General features: G+C 34.6%; 1 protein-coding gene across 1 annotated transcript in view; it reads right to left on the bottom strand.

Annotated features, from left to right (window-relative positions):
- The window catches only part of TLL1 (tolloid like 1), a 212377-nt gene that overhangs the window by 34376 nt on the left and 156634 nt on the right, over positions 1-21367 (bottom strand). The window contains exons 13-16 of the mRNA XM_049631294.1: positions 11541-11736; positions 9339-9464; positions 7127-7287; positions 2982-3162 (exon numbers count right to left, since the gene is read on the bottom strand). Coding sequence (XP_049487251.1) covers positions 2982-3162; positions 7127-7287; positions 9339-9464; positions 11541-11736 — 664 coding nt within the window. The remainder of the gene's footprint in view (positions 1-2981; positions 3163-7126; positions 7288-9338; positions 9465-11540; positions 11737-21367) is intronic.

Below are 21367 nucleotides of genomic sequence, written 5' to 3'. Positions count from 1 at the left end.
CTTTAAACCATCTCTATCGTGTGGAAAAGTCCACAAAGTGTATTTGACATAATTTATTTACCATTTTCTTCCTGTCACAAAATTAGGTTGTTTCTAATTTCTATCACTATCATAGTATATTGAAATCCTTCTTCCAGATTTTGAAATATCTCTTTATAAATATGTCTCAAGAATGAGATTTCTGAGACAACTGGAATAGTCGCTGTAAATGACTCTTGATCCCTATGCTAAATTTCTTTCTAAAGAGTTTGTTACAATAAATCCAGTAATATGTTTTATCAAATACCCCAAGAGTAAATTTTAACAAACAAACAAAAATCTTTCAATTTTGTTTGTGAAATATAATATCCCCATGGTTTACATGCCTACTTTCTAATAAATATAATGAATTATTTAACTTTGAACGCATAATTATATATTATTACATTTAAAGCATTATTAGATCTCTGAAATAACATTTTTAATGTGAATAGAGCATGTCTATTAAAATAAGTGATCTTCTGTAAATTATGACTTTGTAAGATGATCATGTTTAGGACATTAGGTAAACTACGAATGTGTTACCGTCTCTTGATAGCACCACAGCAGCTCTTTATTATAATATAATGTTTTTACCTCCCCTTTCCCTGAGCAAACATCGTCCCCACCAACCTAAACTCCCAGGAAATTAAACGTGAAATAGATTAATACTCATCTAGAACCACAGTATTTTAAATATGAATTTGACAAACGGCTGATATTTTTCAATGCATCACAAAGAAACAATGGAAATGTATAGTTAATGATAATTACCTTGGAGTTACAAATTATTAATCTAATAAAGAAGTGAAAAGTATATCTGTTGTTTTTCAGGTCACAGATATGTTGAATGTGACACATAACGAAGGCTATTTGCAAAGGGCATGATGCGCTCTTAGACAAACCAGGACGTGCTGAGGTTTAAATGCTTGTGGCACTGAGCCGTTTACTTAACTCCTCAGCTGTTTCTTCTGTCAGGTGACTATAATAGTGAGAATATTACATCCTTATTTTGATTATTAAAGAGGTGATGCATGCCTGCATAATAAATTCTCAAAATGGAAGCTATCCTATGAACACTCGGGGTTTAATTTCCCCCTTGAAATTCATTGTTCCATTTACTTCACTACCTACATTCCACCAAACAGTCTAGACGAGACTCAATGTTACCTAGTTGATTTATACTTTTTAAATATAGCACTGATAAATACCAAAAACAGACACAATTTCCTAAAATGGTCTGCATCGGTGAATATGATTTACAGCAAATTAGTTGTTATGGGCTCAAGTACTCCCAAGGCACTCAGATAATTTTACAAAGCACAGCTACACAGACAGGAACAAAGACTATGTACTCGCATGTGCTGGAGAACATCATCTTCTCTATGTCCCCTTATATTTGTATCATAAGAATTAAAGTAGCATGCTGTATATTTCAACAGTATCGTTCTAAAGACACAAACAATCTGTCTTTACAATTTGAAAGTTTTTCCTGACCAATAATATCAGATAATGAGTTTTAAATATTCTGAGTAACTTTAAATTTAAGCATCCTTTGCCACCAGTATATGGAGAATGTATCTTTTAAAAAGGTAATTATTTAGTAAAATGTCGACTATGGTACAGTGAAAAGGATCCTGAATATTATTAATATTATGATACAATTTATTCACTTTATAATTTCCATTTTTAAAATAAATATTTTGGCGGTTCTAAAATAAGAACCCTTATCTCTAACCACTGAGTCACGTAAAATTTGTAAAACATGATATGCAGAAAATAGTGAAGTCTAAGAAAGCCTTGCTTTCATCAAATTAGGATATTAAAATGCTACTTTGAATAACATAAATCTTAAATGAAAGCCTGAGATGAATTTTTAAAAGGCAATTAAATCTGGGGGAAGAAAGGCAAGGTGAATAAGACAGCCAAGATCCCTTGTATTTTGAATGTACTTCTGTGTATGACGTGGACCTCAATGGAGTTTGTGAACCATTAACTTCAATTACACTGAAAACCCCAAACAAACCCCGGGCACTGTAAATCTCATTAATTTTAAACACATGGGGACTGGAATAAATGGACTTTGAATTAACTCAATCCAAATTACCTTATATTAAAACGTAATTGGAATTCAGTTGCTTTAAACTGCTTGCCAGTCTGAAAGGCAGAATAGATTGCTATACTAGGGTTTATTATAATTTTATCTACTTTTGAAGTTTCAGAATATTATCTTTATAAGTAAAGTATGATTCCAAAATTGGAAAAATAAAAGGAATTTTCACTGATATTTCTGTATATTTCCTTAAAGTTGAGGGATGTTCTAACAAATACAAGCTCTAGAAGAGGGAAATTTTACTATGAGTTGGTTAAACTAAATATTAAATTCCAAACAGAAGGGTCAACTGTTAAATATACCTGATAATCTCTTATTTTTAGTAAAATTATAATTTCAATATTTGTAGGTTTCATACTATAATCTTTTCTATAGTGGCAAGGCAAAGTATGATTTTAATATCAATTTAGCAATAAGAATGAAAATATAATAAAAGGAATAAGAAAAAGGTTGTTAAATAATAAGACCAAAAAATGTGTTGGTAAAATGAGATCAGATATTCCAAAAACAAAGATAAACCATTTTGAAAAAGCCTGCCACTTTTTCAAAGTCTTGTATCATAATCCCCATCCATTTATAAAGTCACCGTATGAAAACACTGTAATAACTTTGTGTTATTTGTATTAGCCTTCATAAAATTTGATTGTTAAGTGTTTAAGAGCTACATTTTATCAGGGCCCCAATTATTAACCTTCTATTTTTTAGTAAAAAAAAAATTGTTAAACCTACAATAAATGTTCGTGCATTCTATGTCCCTCCAAGTTACATTTACAAAAAACTATGAAGAATAGATAATAATTTAAGCCAATCCACCTTGAAAGTCCACGATATACACATGGAATATTGATACCTGAGAAGAAATGTGCTTTGAAGCCCTTCTTGGACACAGTGTTGTCAGATCTGAATTCAATTCTCATATTGTTGAACTGAGATGTGATCACTTCAGGCACTTCGGCACCACAAAATTTGCCATGCAATTTAGACTCCGAGGAAAGGCCACTCCAAATCTCCACATAATCATATTTGCAAACCTAGAAAAAACAAAATGATTACAGACACCAGATTTTAAGAGTCTCATGCTCTACTGACTGAGCTAGCCAGGCACTGTATAGTCACAGATTTTAAAGTGTCAGAGGATTGACATTCATTTTTGAAAAGTCTACTATTTCTTTCTCTCTTTAGTCCTCTGGTAGTCAAATTGGAATTAACAAGTAAACAAACAAAAAAAAAAAATCAGAGAAAGAGTCCAAATATGAGGTGGATGGCATGAAAAATAGACTAGTGAATTTTGCTCTGAATACTTATTTGTATATACAAATGTGTGTTTGTTTATATGTATTTACAACATATTTTTTTTTTCCCAAAGAATAGAGTTTAGGAGAACTGAGATGAATATTTGTTGAGATAATGGTGCTGATGGTCACAAGAACATCCTTTGCGGCCTTAAAAAAAAAAAATTAAATGTTTGAATATTTTCACTAGGAACTGTGAAAGAACTTGTGCTGTCTTAGTTAACGCTGACAACAATTACATCGAATTGACCATTTAGGGACACCTGGGTGGCTCAGTAGGTTAAACATCCGACTCTTGGTTTTGGCTCAGGTCATGATCTCACATTTTGTGAGTTCGAGCCCCACATCGGGCTGTGTGCTGTCAGTGCAGAGCCTGTTTGGGATTCCATCTCCCTCTCTCTCCGCCCTTCATTTGTTTGCTCCCAACCTCTCTCTCAAAATAAATAAAGATAAACTTTAAAGAAGAAAAATTTTAAAAATCTAAAAAAATTTGTACATTTTAAGTCTATAAAACAACCATTAACAACAGAAACCTTCCTTTCTACCATAAAGATAAGAAAACTGAGGTTCAGAAATTTTTAAATAAAATGTCCAAAATTATACTTATCATACATGGCAGTTTAGTGAAAACAGCACAGAGTTTGCCTTGGTCCAGTGCTGTCTCCCAGAAACACTGTGTCCTAATCAGAAGAGTACCCTTAGGAAATTTCAAAGAAGACACAGACACTGTGGTATACAAGAAAAAGGATACCTCGTCTTTCAAATTCATCAAACAAATTGATACTTCTTAACTTCTTTGAGTTGCTAGGCACTATAAAGTTACTCTGTAGCTATACCATACAATTGCAAACAAATAAAAACTCTATGTGGTCGAACGGAGAGGGGAATTTACACTAAAATAAAGTAGACTCATTCTGTTTTATATGTAACGCACTAACAACACCAAAGTGGAAGAAGCTACGTGAGTGCCAGGCATTCTTAAGCAATTTTATGGCTACTCTAACAGATGTTTCCATAACACACTTCTCCAAAGTTCCAAGAGAGCACATTCTAAAGAATATATCTTGCATGAATGACCTTATTACATAAATGTGTAATTAGCAAGGTTTAACAATGCATATGATTGAACCCTGGGGCATGATCTGTACTTTGCAATATGTCAACTCAAATTGAAGTTTCTTGTGATATTAATTAGGTGATAAATAAGCAAAAGGTTGTTAGGAAAAAATTAAAAGTTTACAACTTCAGCCTCTGTTTAGAGAGGGCTCTGGCACAGACTAGGAGAATGTTACCAAGGTTAAAGTTGTTTGACATCATCTTTCCTTTGGATATCAATATAATGAATACAACAATGGACTTTCAACTTTGTCCGATATTCTATAAGTCAAGTTTTTGCTCATGTCTTTATTTTAAGTAAGCAAGACATCAAACCACAAAAATACACAGAATTCTGTAACAGCCTTCCACATAGTAATATCATTATAAGTTTAATGAAGTTTAAGAAACTTGGGATATCTTATCGAGTTTATAGAGGGTCCTTCCAGGAATAAAGAACACAGCACCCATGGGAAAAATGCTTTCAGAATACAGTGACCCATTTATTTAAAACCATGTATCCCCCCATCCTCTTGAATACAAACTTCTAGCCTTCCTAGTAACATCTATCAACTAATGAATCAAAAATGTTGTATCTGTCACAACTAATAGCTTCAGGGGAAACTGACAGAGTAGAAGTCATTCAACACTAAGTTCATACCACATCACAGAACTGGTAGGGAGATGATCATTTTCAAAAAGGGTAGCTCATATGAAACCTTTTCTAAAATTGCTATAAAAATCTGTTCTTCATTTCAATATTTCTCCAAATTTCAGGGAATTATTAAAGGAAAATGATATGTCATGTGGACAGAGTATGTTAGAAACATAAACAGTTTTTGCCATCATAAAATGTACACATGATGTAAGGAAGGTCTCAAAAGAGACCAGCTGAGCTCTCATTTCTATAATTCTCTGAAATACATAAGTTCATCACCTTTCAGATTTTAATTTCCTTTAAGGAAACACAAAAGTCAGGAACTTCTTACCTCAAAACCATTAGTAGGACTAAAAAAATGCACACGAGTGCCTTGATGGACTACTACAGGCAGAATTAAGAGAAAAAAAAAAAATAAAAGGAATTAAGAAAAAATAAAGAAAAGCAGGAGGGGGAAAAAAACAAAGATACATATACAAAGACAAAATAATGGTGTAAAAATCCCTAAATATTACCAACTATTATTTCCCAGGAGAATAGGTACATTATATTTCTGTTATCTCACTTCTTTATAAGTGTTCAACATATATATGTATGTATGTGTGTGTGTGTGTGCGTGTGTATATATGTCAGAGACAAAATAATTTTTGAGTTGATTTTATCATACTTAAAAGTTTTAAATCATGTTTGTTTTAAAACAATCACAGAAGTCATTGGAAGAAAGGATATGGAAGTTAGAAAATTAAAAAAAAAAAGAAAAGGAAGTGGGAAAACTCAACAAAACTGAAATTAAACCAATGTTGACCAATCATACAAAGGACACAGTCCTAAAAGTTCTCATTTCTAGACTTGACATTCCATTCGAATTTGGTGTGTGTGCACTAGCACGTAGGAATTCTCAGATAAATGATTTCACTTGTTTGAATGTGGCCACCTGGCAGAAAATGGGTCCTTTATTACAATAAGCTATATTTTGTAAAGGAAAGAGAGTCAACTAAATGCTTCTTTGACTGAGATTAAAAAATTAATCTTTATTTATAATCATGAACATGTTCATAATGAAAAACTACTTAATACTGAAAATATACTCATCGCCACAAGTAAAATATAGCAGGTTATTCTAAATGGCTTCTTCCCCCACTTTATTTATTTCAAAGAGTTGGGGGAGAGGGGCAAAGGGAAGGAGAGAGAGAATCTTAAGCCAGCTCTGTGCTCAGCATGGAGCTTGACATGGGTCTCAGTCTCACGACCCTGGGATCATGACTTGAGCAGAAACCAAGAATTGGATGCTCAACCAACCCAGGAGATAGCTTAAATAGCTATTTTTGTTTTGACTCAAGCAGTGGATATTAGTTGATTGATGTTTTTAGAAAAGTCTCTGTGACATGAAGGTGACCTTAATTTTTCCATATTTCTTGGGTAAATCAAGCTGTATAATAATACACTAAGTAAAAACTCCCTCTAGATAATTTTCAGTCTCCCAGAAACAGTCTAAAATATCACCCAATGTTGTGGCGCCTGGGTGGCTCAGTCAGTTAAGTGCCCTACTTGGGCTCAGGTCATGATCTCGTGGTTCATGACTTTGAGCCCCACATTGGGACTCACTCTCCAGCTCAGAGCCTGGAGCCTGCTTTGGATTCTGTGTCTCTCTCTCTGCCCCTCCCCTGCTCACACTCTGTCTCTCTGTCCCTCAATATAAATAAACATTAAAAGATTTTTTAAAAAATTAAAAAAAAATAAAATAAAAATAAATATCATCCAATGCCAACAGAAATTACAAACAGTTGCAGAAATGAACAGTACAGCAAAGACTATAACATCTATATGACTGTACTTCTGTAACCCTTCCCTCCTTCCCTCCTTCCTCCCTTCCTCCCTTCCATTTACCAGGTTGTCTTCAGAGGTTCCCAAAACACAACAGAAAAAAAATTGTATTTATTATTCACTTACTTCATTGCCTTCCAATTCAAAAAACTCAAACTTCATAGAAATTCTGTATTGGGTTGGTGCAACCACTTGCCACACACAGTTTTTATTAGGAGGGTACTCCTTGGGCCAGCCTGGAGTGGTTATAGTGCCATTAAGTTTGGTAAGAAGTCCGCCACAAGCCGCTAGAAGGAAAGAAAAGGACAAAGTTTTCTCCTATAGAGTCATTCCCTTCTTAGCATCTTTCCATCGATAACCAAACATCTCAGCATTAAATTTCAACCATCTTCCAGATTTTTCAAAATCTAGAAAGCCTCAGTCCCGGCTCCTTAGTTTTTACTACAACTATTTTAATTATCTAATCCCATTTATAAGGCACTAATTTGTAGTTTTGGATCCAAACAAGCTACGACTGTATAACAACATTTCAGATCACTTTAAAGTTAGGAAAACAACATAAAGAAAACTGGGTGTCAATTCTCTTATCTTTTCAATGGGTAGTATAATACCTACACAGTATGGTTGTAAGCATCAATATAGGCTGATGTAGTGAGACCAAAATCAGTTATTTATCTCTTCAAACTCATTTTGCCCAAGATGAGCAACTCTTGGGAGTTAGTGAGCCAGCAAGCTGGATACACTAGAGTAAATAGATCATATTTGTTATTTGAAAACCTCATTTAACAACTGTTTTTCTTCCCCTTTTGGATGATCTATTTAAAAGAGGTACTATTTAATACCTTACCTCTCTTGCTTATTGTTAGTGAAATTAGCAAAACAGGGTATCCAAAAGTAAAAAGAACACATATTGTACAAGGTTTGTAACTAATTCCTAGGGAGTCAAGAGTTACCTAAAGTAACTGCTCTCTTTATTTTAATTGCCTTTGTATATATATGTGTACGTATGCCTATATGTGTGTGTACATATGTATATTACTACATCTATTCATGTATTGTAAAAACTTCCTGTACTTTCACATCTACCACTTTTTGCTAAATTATTATAAAGTAAAATAATTATTCTTGGGCACCACACTGAACTAACAGCCACATTGTCTGGTATACAATGTCCTCTGTTTTAAAGATACTGTATCGCCTACTGTGTCTATTTCATCTGAGTACAGAGAGCAGATCAGTAGTTTAATAGACAGTAGTTTAATAGACAGTAGTTTAATAGTCCTCTGAGACTTTTGTCACAGAGGAAAGTTGAAACTTTTAAGAAGAAACAGAGAGACCGACTTTTTAACGTAGGTCCGGAAGCAAAGACGTCCGCCAAGTTTGCCACTGTTATGTCCTCTATTGCAGACACCATAGAGAGCAAGGTGCTCATTTTTAGGCAACTTCCATGTGCACTTTTGTGGGCACCACCAAAAGTAAACTTAATAAATACATCATGATAAGTAACGCTAAGTTGCTACAAGCTTTATGAAGATGATTTGGGCAGACATGTTGAGAGAGGAATAAAGGAGGAAGTGACCACTGGAAGGAAGACCAGTGTGTTTATTTTGTAATCCAAGCATGGGGCCTGTAAGAGGATGAAGCAGGGGAGATGGGAAAAAAAGACAAAGCTTTAAATTCTGAAGGAAGACATCACAGGACATGGCAACAAAACATTGTGCAAGAAATCTCCTCTTAGAATGTGTAGAGGAAATGGGGAAAACAGCAAGACCTCTTTGTTTATGAATCATTTATCGACAAAACACATTTAGCTCCAACTTTATATTTGTGCTAAATACTAAAGATACACACAAAAAAAATTCAGATTCAGGATTCTGCACTTTAGTAAAGAGATGTACCCATAAAATATGTTAAGAAAAGGTAAAAATAAGTGCCAGACAGATGGATAAAAATCTAGGTTTCGATAGAGATAAAACTAGAAATAGATGGATAGATAGATGGATGATATAGATAAATAGTGAGAGCGAGAGCGAGAGCGAGAGAGAGAGAGAGAGAGAGAGAGAGAAATACACATATAAACAAAGTGGCCTGGTAATCAGAGGAGGAAATGACTGATTCTATAACAAGAACCCAGGCTAGGAGTCATGTTAGCTATGACGAAACACTGAGTCTTAGGACTCTTGAGGAAACCTCTTGAGGAAAGAGGTTTCTGTGGAGGAAAGGAAAGAGGGAAGCAGAGGGGAAGAAAATGACAGGATAGGAAAGAAAGAAGGAATGGAGCAGCGGTGGTGATTTGGAGGATTCAGGCAGGAAGCGCCACCTGCAAATGCAGCCCTACCTTCACAGCCCCTCTTGTCAGGTCCCAGCTCGTAGCCAGGCTCACACACACACTGGTAACTGCCCAGTGTGTTCAGGCATCGCTGTTCACAGCCCCCACGGTCAGGTTTGGCGCACTCGTCTTCCTCTGCAAAGATGGCGAGAGTTAGAGAACGAGACACAGTATTTGGTTTTTACATATTAAGGTGTAAAATTTTCTGAAGAGGTGACACTTAATAACTGAATAAAATAGGGACAATTGATTTCTTCAACAAAGGGCCGGGGGCAATTTGTAAGCCCTTGACAGCTGGTATACCAGAATTCATGTCACTGCAATCTAAGAAGTGTATAAGAACCAAGGGAGGGACTGGAACCTTCTATCAGTGCCAACTGAAGATCACCTTATCTCAGACAAGTATGTGGGGTTTTTTTTCTGATTTTTAAGGGCTAAAAGAATTCTTACAATGTATAAAATTTCCAGAATAAAATAGAAAAGCTTACTGAAAATATATAGCTTCATCTGTTGATTTCATAGTATAGTTTGCTAGATATCCTAAGAAATGCTTTTAAAGAAATGCCATTAACTGCAAAAATGTAGTGCGCAAAAGAAGTTACAATACAATCTTAGATTTAAAAAAAAATGCCATGAAGAAACAGCTTATGGTAAATGTAAATTAAAAAGAAAGAAAATTCAGAAACCTACTGGACCTCTTTAGGGGCGCCTGGGTGGCTCAGTTGGTTAAGCATCTGACTTTGGCTTTAGGTCATGATCTTACGGTTTGTGAGCTCAAGCTCCACGTCGGGCTCTGTGCTAACAGCCTGGAGCCTGCTTCAGATTCTGTGTCTCTATTTCTCTTTCTTTGCCCTTCCCCAGCTCATTCTATGCCTCTCTCTCTCTCTCTCTCTCTCTCTCTCTCTCTCTCTCTCTCAAAAATAAATAAACATTAAAAAAAATAAAAGAAACTACTGGACCTCATTAAATGTAAAGCTTTCAGTGCTTTCTATATAGACATACTGATCCAGGAAATATTAAAATTCCATATTTTGTAAATACATATGCTATTTTAATTATACATGGAAATATAAATATATATATGAAATAAATACATATAAAAATATACACTATTTAAAACAGCATAGATGATAAGATATTCCATAATCTCAACCTTCAGAAATAACCTAGTGTGAGTTAAGAAAATAGCAAACAGTATTCTCAGCAGAAACTCTGCGTTGGCCAAAGTCCAAGCATTTTTGGTAACCAAATATATAAACATCACTGGAGAGAATCTTGATAGAATGTTTCTTCTACTGTAAAATCCTACATATAGAGAAGAACTAAAGCACGTGAACGTGCATTTTAATAAACACTTTTAATACATCTACTGAAAGCACCAAGGTTTTCTGCCTTTCAAATCATATGGTGAATAGCAAAGTAATGCTCAGGGAAAATCCATTATAATGTTCTTTAAATAATCAAATGTTAAAATGTTTGGTTATTAATCACACTAAATTTTGACATACACAACTAAATCCATCATTTATCATATAAAAATCAGTGTAGAGAAAGTTTTGTTTCTCTCCCCATAAAAGAGTTTTTACAATGACACACTTAATGTTAAGTGCCTATGAATTTTCCAAATGCAAATTTGACACTATGTGCACTAAAATGACTTTCTTTTTACCTGAGTAATACACCCCAAATATGAGACATGAAAATACACTAAAATTTGGTTATGTGAGTAAATATTAAAGCTGATCAATAATAATTCTTTGTCAAAAAGGCATTTTCGGTATCAGAATATCCTACGAAGAAGGCCATACATTATTTTCATCGTGGTGGAATGCTATTATCTATAGGATGGTTTAGAAATGCTGTCACTTGGAAATCAATTGATGAATGATGTATCAGTAAACTTTCTTCTGATCATGAATCCTATGTTTATTATATTGCAAATGTTTTCTCCCTGTCTGCATTCCCTTTCTGGATTTTGCCATCTTGACTGTTTCATAAAAAGCAGATGACAGAATATCCTAATGAGGCTCCCAGCCTGTTCTAGAAAGTTCCTAATTCCAGTATTATACCGGTAACCTTCTACTATCAAAAGTCATCCAAATATCTTTCCCAACAGTGCATTCAGTATAACTTTCCTCTCTTAACTCGAAGTTAAAGATCACATTTATTCCTCACAAAGGAAATATCACACTTTAAATCACTTCGAATTACCTTTAAAAAAATTGGCAGCAAACCCAGCCTTGTTCACAGTTCCGTCAGAAACGAATTTCATCCACAAGGTGTTGGAGGTAGATCTGATATCTTCAGGTTTATCATAACCACAGAAACGCCCTATCAAAGGGCTGTTTTCACTGTTTCCATCTCGAACTTCTAGGTAGTCATAGGCACAGTTGTCATGTCTTTCAATCTGCAATAACAAAAATATGCGAAGATATACATATTTTGAACTTTTTAAATATTTATTAATCTTGAGAGAGAGTGTGTGTGTGTGTGTGCATGAGTGGGGAAAGGGGCAGAGAGAGGGAGAAAAAGAATCCCAAGCAGGCTCCTTGCTGTCAGCAAGAGCTGGAATCAAGAGCCAGATGCTTAACTGACTGAGCCACCTGGGCGACCCTGTGAAGATATATCTAATTAGCAGATAAAATAATTTCTATACAAAGACTATTATATATGCTCAGTGCCATAGTGCTGACATAGTCACATAACAAATTACTTACAGAGCTTTTCTTGTGAGTGTGCATGACAATATCACAACAACACCACCCATGAATAAAGGGCATAGTTTTCTGGTACACAGGAAGAGGTAAAAAAAAAAAATCTATGGAAGAGTGCATCAGAATCAACAAATGCTAACTGCTTCATAAAAGAAAATAAAAATACAAGTAGTACAAAGCAAAAGAAAATACAGACTGAAAGTTATTAAAAATCTGGGCCAAATATGGCATAAGCAATGTATAATTTGTCCTGAAACATAAAATCGCTGGTAGTTTATCAACAAAACTGTTATTTTATTCACAGAGAAGCTTGATTCAAATTCTGTTGATCAATACTGCACTGTTTAAGTTCATAAATCTCTTTTTAAAGAAAAATCTGATAATATAAAATTACATTCTTTCTTGTCCATGAAATCCTTTACCCATAATTAGCACAGCTATAGAAAGACTGCTATATAGTAAAAAGATACACTAGTATATTACTAGTGTATGTAGAATCAGCACTCGCTAGCCCTTTTTCAAGGTAACATGGCTGTTCGGGTGAGCCTTTTTACCCCTACACACTCCTCTTAACCCTTATAATCTACAGGAACTCAATCTCTTTCTTCAAACAACTAAATACAAATAAAAGCTCAGACCTTTGGCCTATAAAGCTTTATGAAGAATTGCATGTTCATGGACCTATGTTTTGGCCCCCAAACTTCTAAAAACAACAAACCAAAATTTACAAATTGGCTTTCAAATTATAAGACAATTTCTAAACAAAATCCTTATTCTTTTCATAGAAAATGGGTATTAGCCCTGAAGTCTTAGTAAGTCAACTACTGATTAGATATTTAAAGCTAGAAAGCACAGACGTCCATACTTAATAAACCATGCAAAGTATCACATCTTGTCAACTATTTTTCCACATACAATTCACTACTTATTGGAATTCTGTTACACGATGCATGTCAGGAAATACATTCATTCCATGGAATCACAACCCGAATGGATGAAACTGCTGGTACAGTTGGTTGAAGAATCTATTTCATCACTTGTTGATTTGTCAATACATTAAAAATGACAGACTTCAAATAAGAAAGCATAAGAACAAATAGAAAAAACAGACTTTGAAACACAGATTAGGTCAGAACTAATCACCACATTTGCTGCTTTCCTTTTCCCAATCACAAATCAGGATTCATTCACTCCTCCAACAAATATTCAGTGGTTATTCTATTTTAGGCACTCTTCTCACTGCTTGCTATGCAATCTTTTTTTTTTTTTCTTTCCTAGATTTTATTTAACTTTAAGTTAGTTAACATATACTGTGGTACTGGTTTCAGGAGAAGAACCCAGTGATTCATCACTTATATATATAACACCCAGGTCTCATCCCAACAAGTGCCTTCCTTAATACCCATCACCCATTTAGGCCTCCCCCATACACCTCCCTCCAGCAACTTTCAGTTGGTTCTCTACAGTTAAGAGTCTTTTATGGTTTGTCTCCCTCTTTGTTTTTACCTTATTTTATTTTTCCTTCCCTTCCCTAATGTTCATCTGTTTTGTTTCTTAAATTTCACATATGAGGGAAATCATATGGTATTTGTCTTTCTCTGATTTATTTTGCTTAGTATAGTATACTCTAGTTCCATCCACATCATTGCAAATGGCAAGACTGTATTCTTTTCTATGGCTGAGTAATATTCCAGTGTGTGTGTGTGTGTGTGTGTGTGTGTGTGTGTGTATAACAATATATATATACACATATATATATACCTACATATATATACACATATATATATATATACGTGTGTGTGTATATATACATATATATGTGTGTGTGTGCGTATATATATACCACATCTTTAGCCACTCACAGTTGACGGACATTTGGGTTCTTTTCATAATTTACCTATTGTTAGTAGTGCTGCTATAAACATTGGGGCGGGTGTGCCTCTTCAAATCAGTATTTTTGTATCTTTTGGATAAATACCTAGTAATGTAATTGCTGAGTCACAGGGTAGTTCTATTTTTAAGTTTCTGAGGAACCTCCACACTGTTCTCCAGAGTGGCTGCACCAGTTTGCATTTCCACCAACAGCGTAAGGGGGTTCCCCTCTAATGCATCTTCACCAACATCTGTTGTTTATTACTGTGTTGTTAATTTTAGCCATTCTGACAGGTCTGAGGTGGTCTCATTGTGGTTCTGACTTGTATTTCTCTGATGATGAGTGATGTTGAACATTTTTCCATGTGTCTCTTAGCCATTTGCATGTCTTGCAAAGAATCGGTACCATTTAGAATTGCACTAAAAACGAAAAGACACCTAGGAATAAACCTAACCAAAGAGGTAAAAGATCTGTATTCCGAAAACTATAGAACACTTATGAAAGAAATTGAAGAAGACACAAAGAAATGGAAAAATATTCCATGCTCATGGACTGGAAGAACAAATTATGTTAAAATGTCTATACTACCCCAAGTAACCTACACATTCAATGTAATCCCTATCAAAATAACACCAGCATTCTTCACAGAGCTAGAACAAAGAATTCTAAAATTTGTATGGAACCAGAAAAGACCCCGAATAGCCAAAGCAATCCTGAAAAAGAGAAAAAAAGCTGGAGGCATCACAATTCCAGACTTCAAGCTGTATTACAAAGCTTGTATACAGTATAGTACTGTACAAAAACAGACACATAAATCAATGGAACCGAAGAGAGGAGCCAAAAATGAACCCATAACTATATGGTATGCATCCTTCAGCAAAATGACAAAGAGCCTTACCCTCCTGGACCTTACACGTTACTGGTGGGTAGAGAGCAAAGGGATAACAAACAGGATAAATAATTAAATCATAAAATATTAGCGACTAATAAATTCTATGGAAAAATATTCAGTGAAACAAGAAGTGTGAGAAGTAGCATATGCAGAGGAGGGCAGAAGGAGAGGAAGAGGGGGAGAATCTTAAGCAGGCTCCATACCCAGAGCGGAACGCAATGAGGGGGCTCGATCCTGATGCAGGAGGACTCAATCTCACATTGTGAGATCATGGCCTGCACCAAAATCAAGACTGTGAGCCACCCAGGTGCCCCTACTCCTTTCAAAATCAGAGTTCTCTATAAATATGAGAACATTTCCAGATGCCTAAGGCTTTTTCTTCAGTCAAAGGAACACATAAATAAATATCCCCAACTCTCCAGGTATCGATAAAAGAATAAATAACAACATGGAACTAGTGACTAACTGTAGGGAAAAGAACCAAAGGTGTCAGAAAGTCAACCTCTCCTCACCTGCTTGAGCAGCACAGAAAGAACTGCTCCTGACCCACGAATCATTTTGGAAGAGAAGAAAAAGAATGAATTAGAAGAAGAAAAGAAGTGAGAACACACAACAAAGAAAGAAGCTGCTTTTCAAAAGTCAACTAAGAAAAGTGAACTTGCTTCATATCATAAGCCATACTGAGTAAAAATAAGAAGGTTAATTAGAATTGGTTTTCAATCACTACTTTGAGTAGATAACTGCTTTTTAAAATTACTATATTAACAAGGAAGAAAACAAGATAGACACTACTGAAAAAGAAGCCAAAACATTTGTACTTCTTCAGTGATTCAAAAGAAATAGGATAATGGATATTTCCCTGCACATAAAACTTACTCTGTTCTTGCAACAGATATATAACAGATCCTTCTAAATTTTAATTTCAAGTACCTGTATATTCAGCTTACTTAGTAAACAAGTAGAGGTTTCAATATTTTATATGATACACAAAGTGCAAATACTTCATGGGTGAAATGCATCAAAATGGCCGATTCTAGGATTAATTCTACTAGTATCTATTTATGAATTACGTATCACTTATTAAATATCACGCACTTGGTGTTAAGGCTAACAAAACAGAAACATATACTGTATTCTTACAGAGTAAACGCCACAGCTGTTCAACTGCTTACAAAATAAAAGTTGCCTTATATATATGATATTTATGATATTATCCCTGTATAACAACACTTCTAAATAGCTTACCAGTGATCTCAATGCTCTTTGTCTACATATTTTTCCAGTTTAACTGCCTTAATCCTGATTGCAACGTGAGCATAATGACTCCGCTCTATTGGTGTTAATTATAATTATGCCTCTTCAACTACATCTACACAACAGTAATGAGGGTGAGCACAAATGAAAGTTTGAGTTCTCTTATTTATGTCATTTGTGTAACATTTTCTCCAGCTATATCAATTACTTCATAAACACACAGAACAGATAGACAGAAATAAATATGATGGAAACTAAAGAGTTGATAAGTGCACTGGTGTCATGTCAGTAAGCTCCACGAGGAAAAAGAACACCAACGTCAAAGATTTATAAAAACAGAAAAAAAAAGGGGGCGCCTGGATGGCTCAGTTGGTTAAGCGACTGACTTCGGCTCAGGTGATGATCTCACAGTGCGTGGGTTTGAGCCCCTTGTCGGGCAGTGCTGACAGCTCAGAGCCTGGAGTCTGCTTCAGATTCTGTGTCTCCCTCTCTCTCAGCCCCTTCCCTGCTCACACTCTGTCTCCCTCTCTTTCAAAAATAAATAAATGTTGAAAAAGAAAAGAAAAGGAAAAGTAGTTTCTTCTTGAATTACATCACAGACACAGTTCATATCTGGAACCTGAATGCAATGTCATGCACAATCACACATATAATAAATGTGGTTTGATAATGATGACGCTGATTTATTATAGACTTTAAGATAATCAGAGCATAAACCATATTCAAATGGGGCAAGGTTATCATAATGTAAACAGACCTAATATGTACACATAGGATACAATGAATGTGACAGTAAGCTCTGAACAGTTTTTGGAAAACTGTGTTTAAATGATATTGGAAGTAGATCCAAACACACACAAAAGGAAGAATGACTACCAAGACCGGCCAGAAGGGGTTAATGTTACGTTTCATTACTACGTGGGCGCTCATGCCTGTCCTGGCATGTTAGAGAGGAAGCGTGTAAAAGCCGAGTGACGTTTATTTAGCAAGAACCCAAATCAATTAAATGTAACCTACAGTAGTCAGCCTCTCATTCCAAAACTGCAAACTCACGCAGAGCTTTGTGCTCAGTGCATGTGAGTGAGCTTCGACGCTGAAGGAAAAGCCAGCCTCAAAAGAAGGGATCGTGCCCAGGCTTAGGACCCATTTGCACACTTTTCCTTCATTTTATAATCAACTTTCCAAATAAATATTGCAAAAACATGTACCTAGTTATTTGTAAAAATCTCTGAAAACTCCAAAACTTCTCAATAACAGTTTCAATAAAAGCTCTCCCATGTCCCTGAAAAAGTGGAAATGGATTGAAAAATTCTCTGCTTGATTCAACAATCCCATTTCTGGGTATATACCTAAAAAAACTGAAAGCAGGGTCTCAAAGAGATGTTTACACATTCATGGTTATACCAGCATTATTCACAATAATCAAAGGTCGTAATAATCCAGATGTCCATCAGTGGATGAATGAATGCACAAAATGTCAAATATATATAAATGGAATGTTATTTAGCCTTGCAAACGCGTGAAATTGTTTCATGTGCTACAACACGGATGAACTTTGTGGATATTACACTGAGTGAAATAAGCCAGTCACAAAAAGGCAAGAAGTGAATGAGTCCACTTACATGAGGTACCTAGAGTAGTCAAATTCATAGTAACAGAAAGTAGGAACGTTGTTGCCGAAAGTCGGGGGGAAGAGAGAAAGGGGGTTGTTTTCTGAGCACAAAGTTTCCGTTTTGCAAGGTGAAAAGAGTTTTGGAGACTGGTTGTACAACAATGTGAATGTACTTAACACTAATGAACTGCACACTTTAAAAATGGTTAAGGTAAGACCACCTGGGTGGCTCAGTCAGTTAAGTGTCCAACTCTTGGTTTCAGCTTAGGTCATTATCTCATGGTTCGTGAGTTCAAGCTCTGTGCTGACAGTGTGGAGCCTGCTTGGGGTTCTCTCTGTCTCTCTCTCTGACCCTCCTCTGATAACTCTCTCTCTCTCTCTCTCTCTCTCTCTCTCACTCTCTCTCAAAATAAATAAATAAACTTCAAAAAATGGTTAAGATAGTAAATTTTATATTTATTTTACCATACTAAGGAAAACAAGTCTCTCCTGTGACTGTTAGACTGTAGTTTTAAAATATAATTAACGTAATCCACTACATAAGTGATTAAACTTTTAAAAATAATATAATTTAAAATCTTATACACAGGGAACGATGCTAAAGTCATTACTTTTTGCTTTGCAGGAAAAAATTTTTTAAGAAAAATATGACTAAAAAACAATGTAGATTAGCATTTACCATTAAAAATAAACTAATTCAGGAGAAGTTCATTGTCTGTGTGGATTCCCCATAAGTATGCTACTAAATTTGATTTTCTTTTGTTAAAAACATAAAAATAAAAATGAATTAATTTTAATAATGGGAAAAAAAAATCCAGTAAAGTTTGAGACATAATGCTATCAACAAAATGAATTTTGAATAAAAAAAAGAAGGGCTTAGCAATAGATCATTAGTTTGCTACTATCATATTTCATATTTCACTATTTAATATTATTTTACTATTACTATTAAATATTTAATATTAATACTAGATCATCACAGGTCCAAAACAGAGAAAATATATATACGTCCAACCGTGTGAAAATAAAAATCATGGCTCTGCATTAGCTCTATTTTCATGTGACTTGGGTTTTTTAATGCTGCCACTTGGATTTTTTTTCTTTCATTACACAAGTATTTTTAACTCTTTAATTTAATAAGTATTTACTAAAAACCTACTATTGCCTGGAAATATACACTTGACAGTGGATAAACGGTGGAGAATAAAACAGACATGTCCCTGAATGACAAACACGTGTTGATTAAACAACACAAGTGCACAAATGAAGATAGTCATAAAGGGAAAGAATTAATACTATGAGAGAATATAGATGCCTCTCTCTGCTACCAGGATGTGGGCTCAAGAGTGCACAGGCTGTGGAACTGATTTCAGTCATAGTGCTACCAATTATGAATTGTGTGACTTCGAGCAGGTTATTGGAAATGAACACAAGCTAATCTTTCAGAGTAGAACTAAAGCCTCAACCATAAATCTGAAGAGCTACTTAATTCTCTTTGAAGTCATTAATCAAGATATATTCTTAGCCAAATAGTACAATGTGAACAGAAAAATGTTAACTAATTAAGATCTCTTTGTCTTGGCTTCCTAGGTCATTTAAAAGACTACTTAACTTAACCAATATAAATTATTTAGAAGAATTAAAGGATTACTTTTAGTTGGGCAAGCCACAAAGTATCAAGATAAGAACTTTTGTGTATAGTTTACAGCTTGCAGTAGTGATGGGTAAGACTATTAAACATTTGCGATTTTCATAAGGGAAGTATAACCAAATCAGCGTGTCTAGAAAGGTTGACAAGTACCTCAAACTTAATCCCACTTAAATTAATGATGTGGGATTTCAATGTAAACATAAGTAAGCTCTGGGTTTATTTCACTTCTTTTCTGCTTTATTGACGTTTCTTTGAAGTTGTTACTATAAACATTTCCAGTCTCCCAAACTTTTTCTCTTCTGTATTTCTGCACACTGAAAGTGCTCCAGTTAAATAGCAGTATAGAGATTTCTTTACAAATAACTCCAAAATGATGTCTGACATGATAAACAGTCATGTGCAAACCCACTTCTGTATCGGCCTTACGAAGCAATGCACCAGTAACTACTAGAGAGGAAAAAGCTTCCCAAATATAATTACAGAAGTATCAGGACTCTATTGGCCTCCAGATAGAATCCTTTCTTGCTCAAAGATAACTGAAATTCATTAATAAAGACACTTGTTCATATTTTCTTTCTGTACCTACATTAAAATCTAAGTAGCATTAGAAGAGGTAAAATCATGACATAAATTCATAGAAAGGTATAAATAATAGATAACTAGTAAGTTCTTTACTGTAGACTTCAACAAAATGATGGGCAAATTTATCTTAAAGGCCCTTTTACCTGAAAGGGGAGAGTGTACCATAGAGAATAAAACAGTTATAAAAACAGAAACAGTTTTTGAAAAAAGGCAAAGACTGATAAAAAAACTGTTTTGTCAGATAAAACCACAAAACACTATGAAGTGGTGAGGGCTGTTTTTTTTTTTAATTATACATCTTCAATATAAAATGTATAAGCTGAAGATTGAAAATATATTACATAAATAAAAATAAATTGACATAAACAGATACAAACTAACTAAATGAAACAAATCACCTAGTAACCACCAGAACAAATTAAAAACATATAACCAGTTGATTCTGTTTTCATGGTAGTTAGTTATATAAAGTTGCTAAAAACACTGAATTAGTGAATACTGATTTATTGCTCCTGGAAAACTACAGAATTAGGTTCTTGTAAGCTTCTAGTCACAAAATTTTTGTCAACCAATCAATATACAGCCTTGTTTTATGTGTGTTTCTGTTGAAAGACACCTTAATATATTGTCAATTCATGAATACAACTCACAGGCAACTGCATTATAACGCATGCCTGAACAATGTTTATATAACACATACATTTCTCCATAAGGCACATCATAGCTGGGAATGTGCATGTCAGATGACTCAAATATTTTGCAACTCTGTGCATGTCCATGAGTGACCCAGAAAGAACCATGAGTATTAATTTGGGGGTTACAAATTAAATTTAGTTAGTAGGAAAATTTGAAAATATAGAATCTGTAAAAAAATGAATATTGACTATACCTGGATTTTGATGCTGGTTTAGTACTGACTTATATGATACTAGGTTAATGGCATAAGTTCACTTGCCATATCTAAAAGACTTAGATGATATATTAGAACATCTCTAAATTCCTTGTCACTTCTCAATTTCTTAGAACCTAGGATCTAGTCTAAATTGAGCTATATGGCATATCAGGTCCACATAATCCAAATGTTTCTTACCTACCTGTCTAAACTTGTTTCCCTCTACATAGAAACATTAGTATCTTTGATAAAGGAAGGATATATTAATTTCCACCCACCAATAATCATGCATTCACACACTCTCTTACCTATATTCCACCCATTCTTTCATCTCTCCCATTATCATGTATTAATCACACATCTGGTGGTGCTGGAGATATGGTAATTGACAAGACAGATTAAGATCCCTACCCTTTGGTGATCATACTTTAGTGAGAGAGACAGTAACCATGTAAACAAACAGACCCATAACACAAATTCCAGTAGTTATAAGTCCAATGAACTAAAATAAAACAGAAGACTGGTTTATAGACAATTGTAGGCAAAAAAAAAAAAAAAAAAAAATATA

This window comes from Panthera uncia, chromosome B1 (genome assembly GCF_023721935.1).
Source record: "Panthera uncia isolate 11264 chromosome B1, Puncia_PCG_1.0, whole genome shotgun sequence".
Lineage (NCBI taxonomy): Eukaryota > Metazoa > Chordata > Mammalia > Carnivora > Felidae > Panthera > Panthera uncia.
The sequence above is the reverse complement of the archived record's forward strand: the minus strand, read 5'-3'. Positions and strand labels throughout refer to the sequence as shown.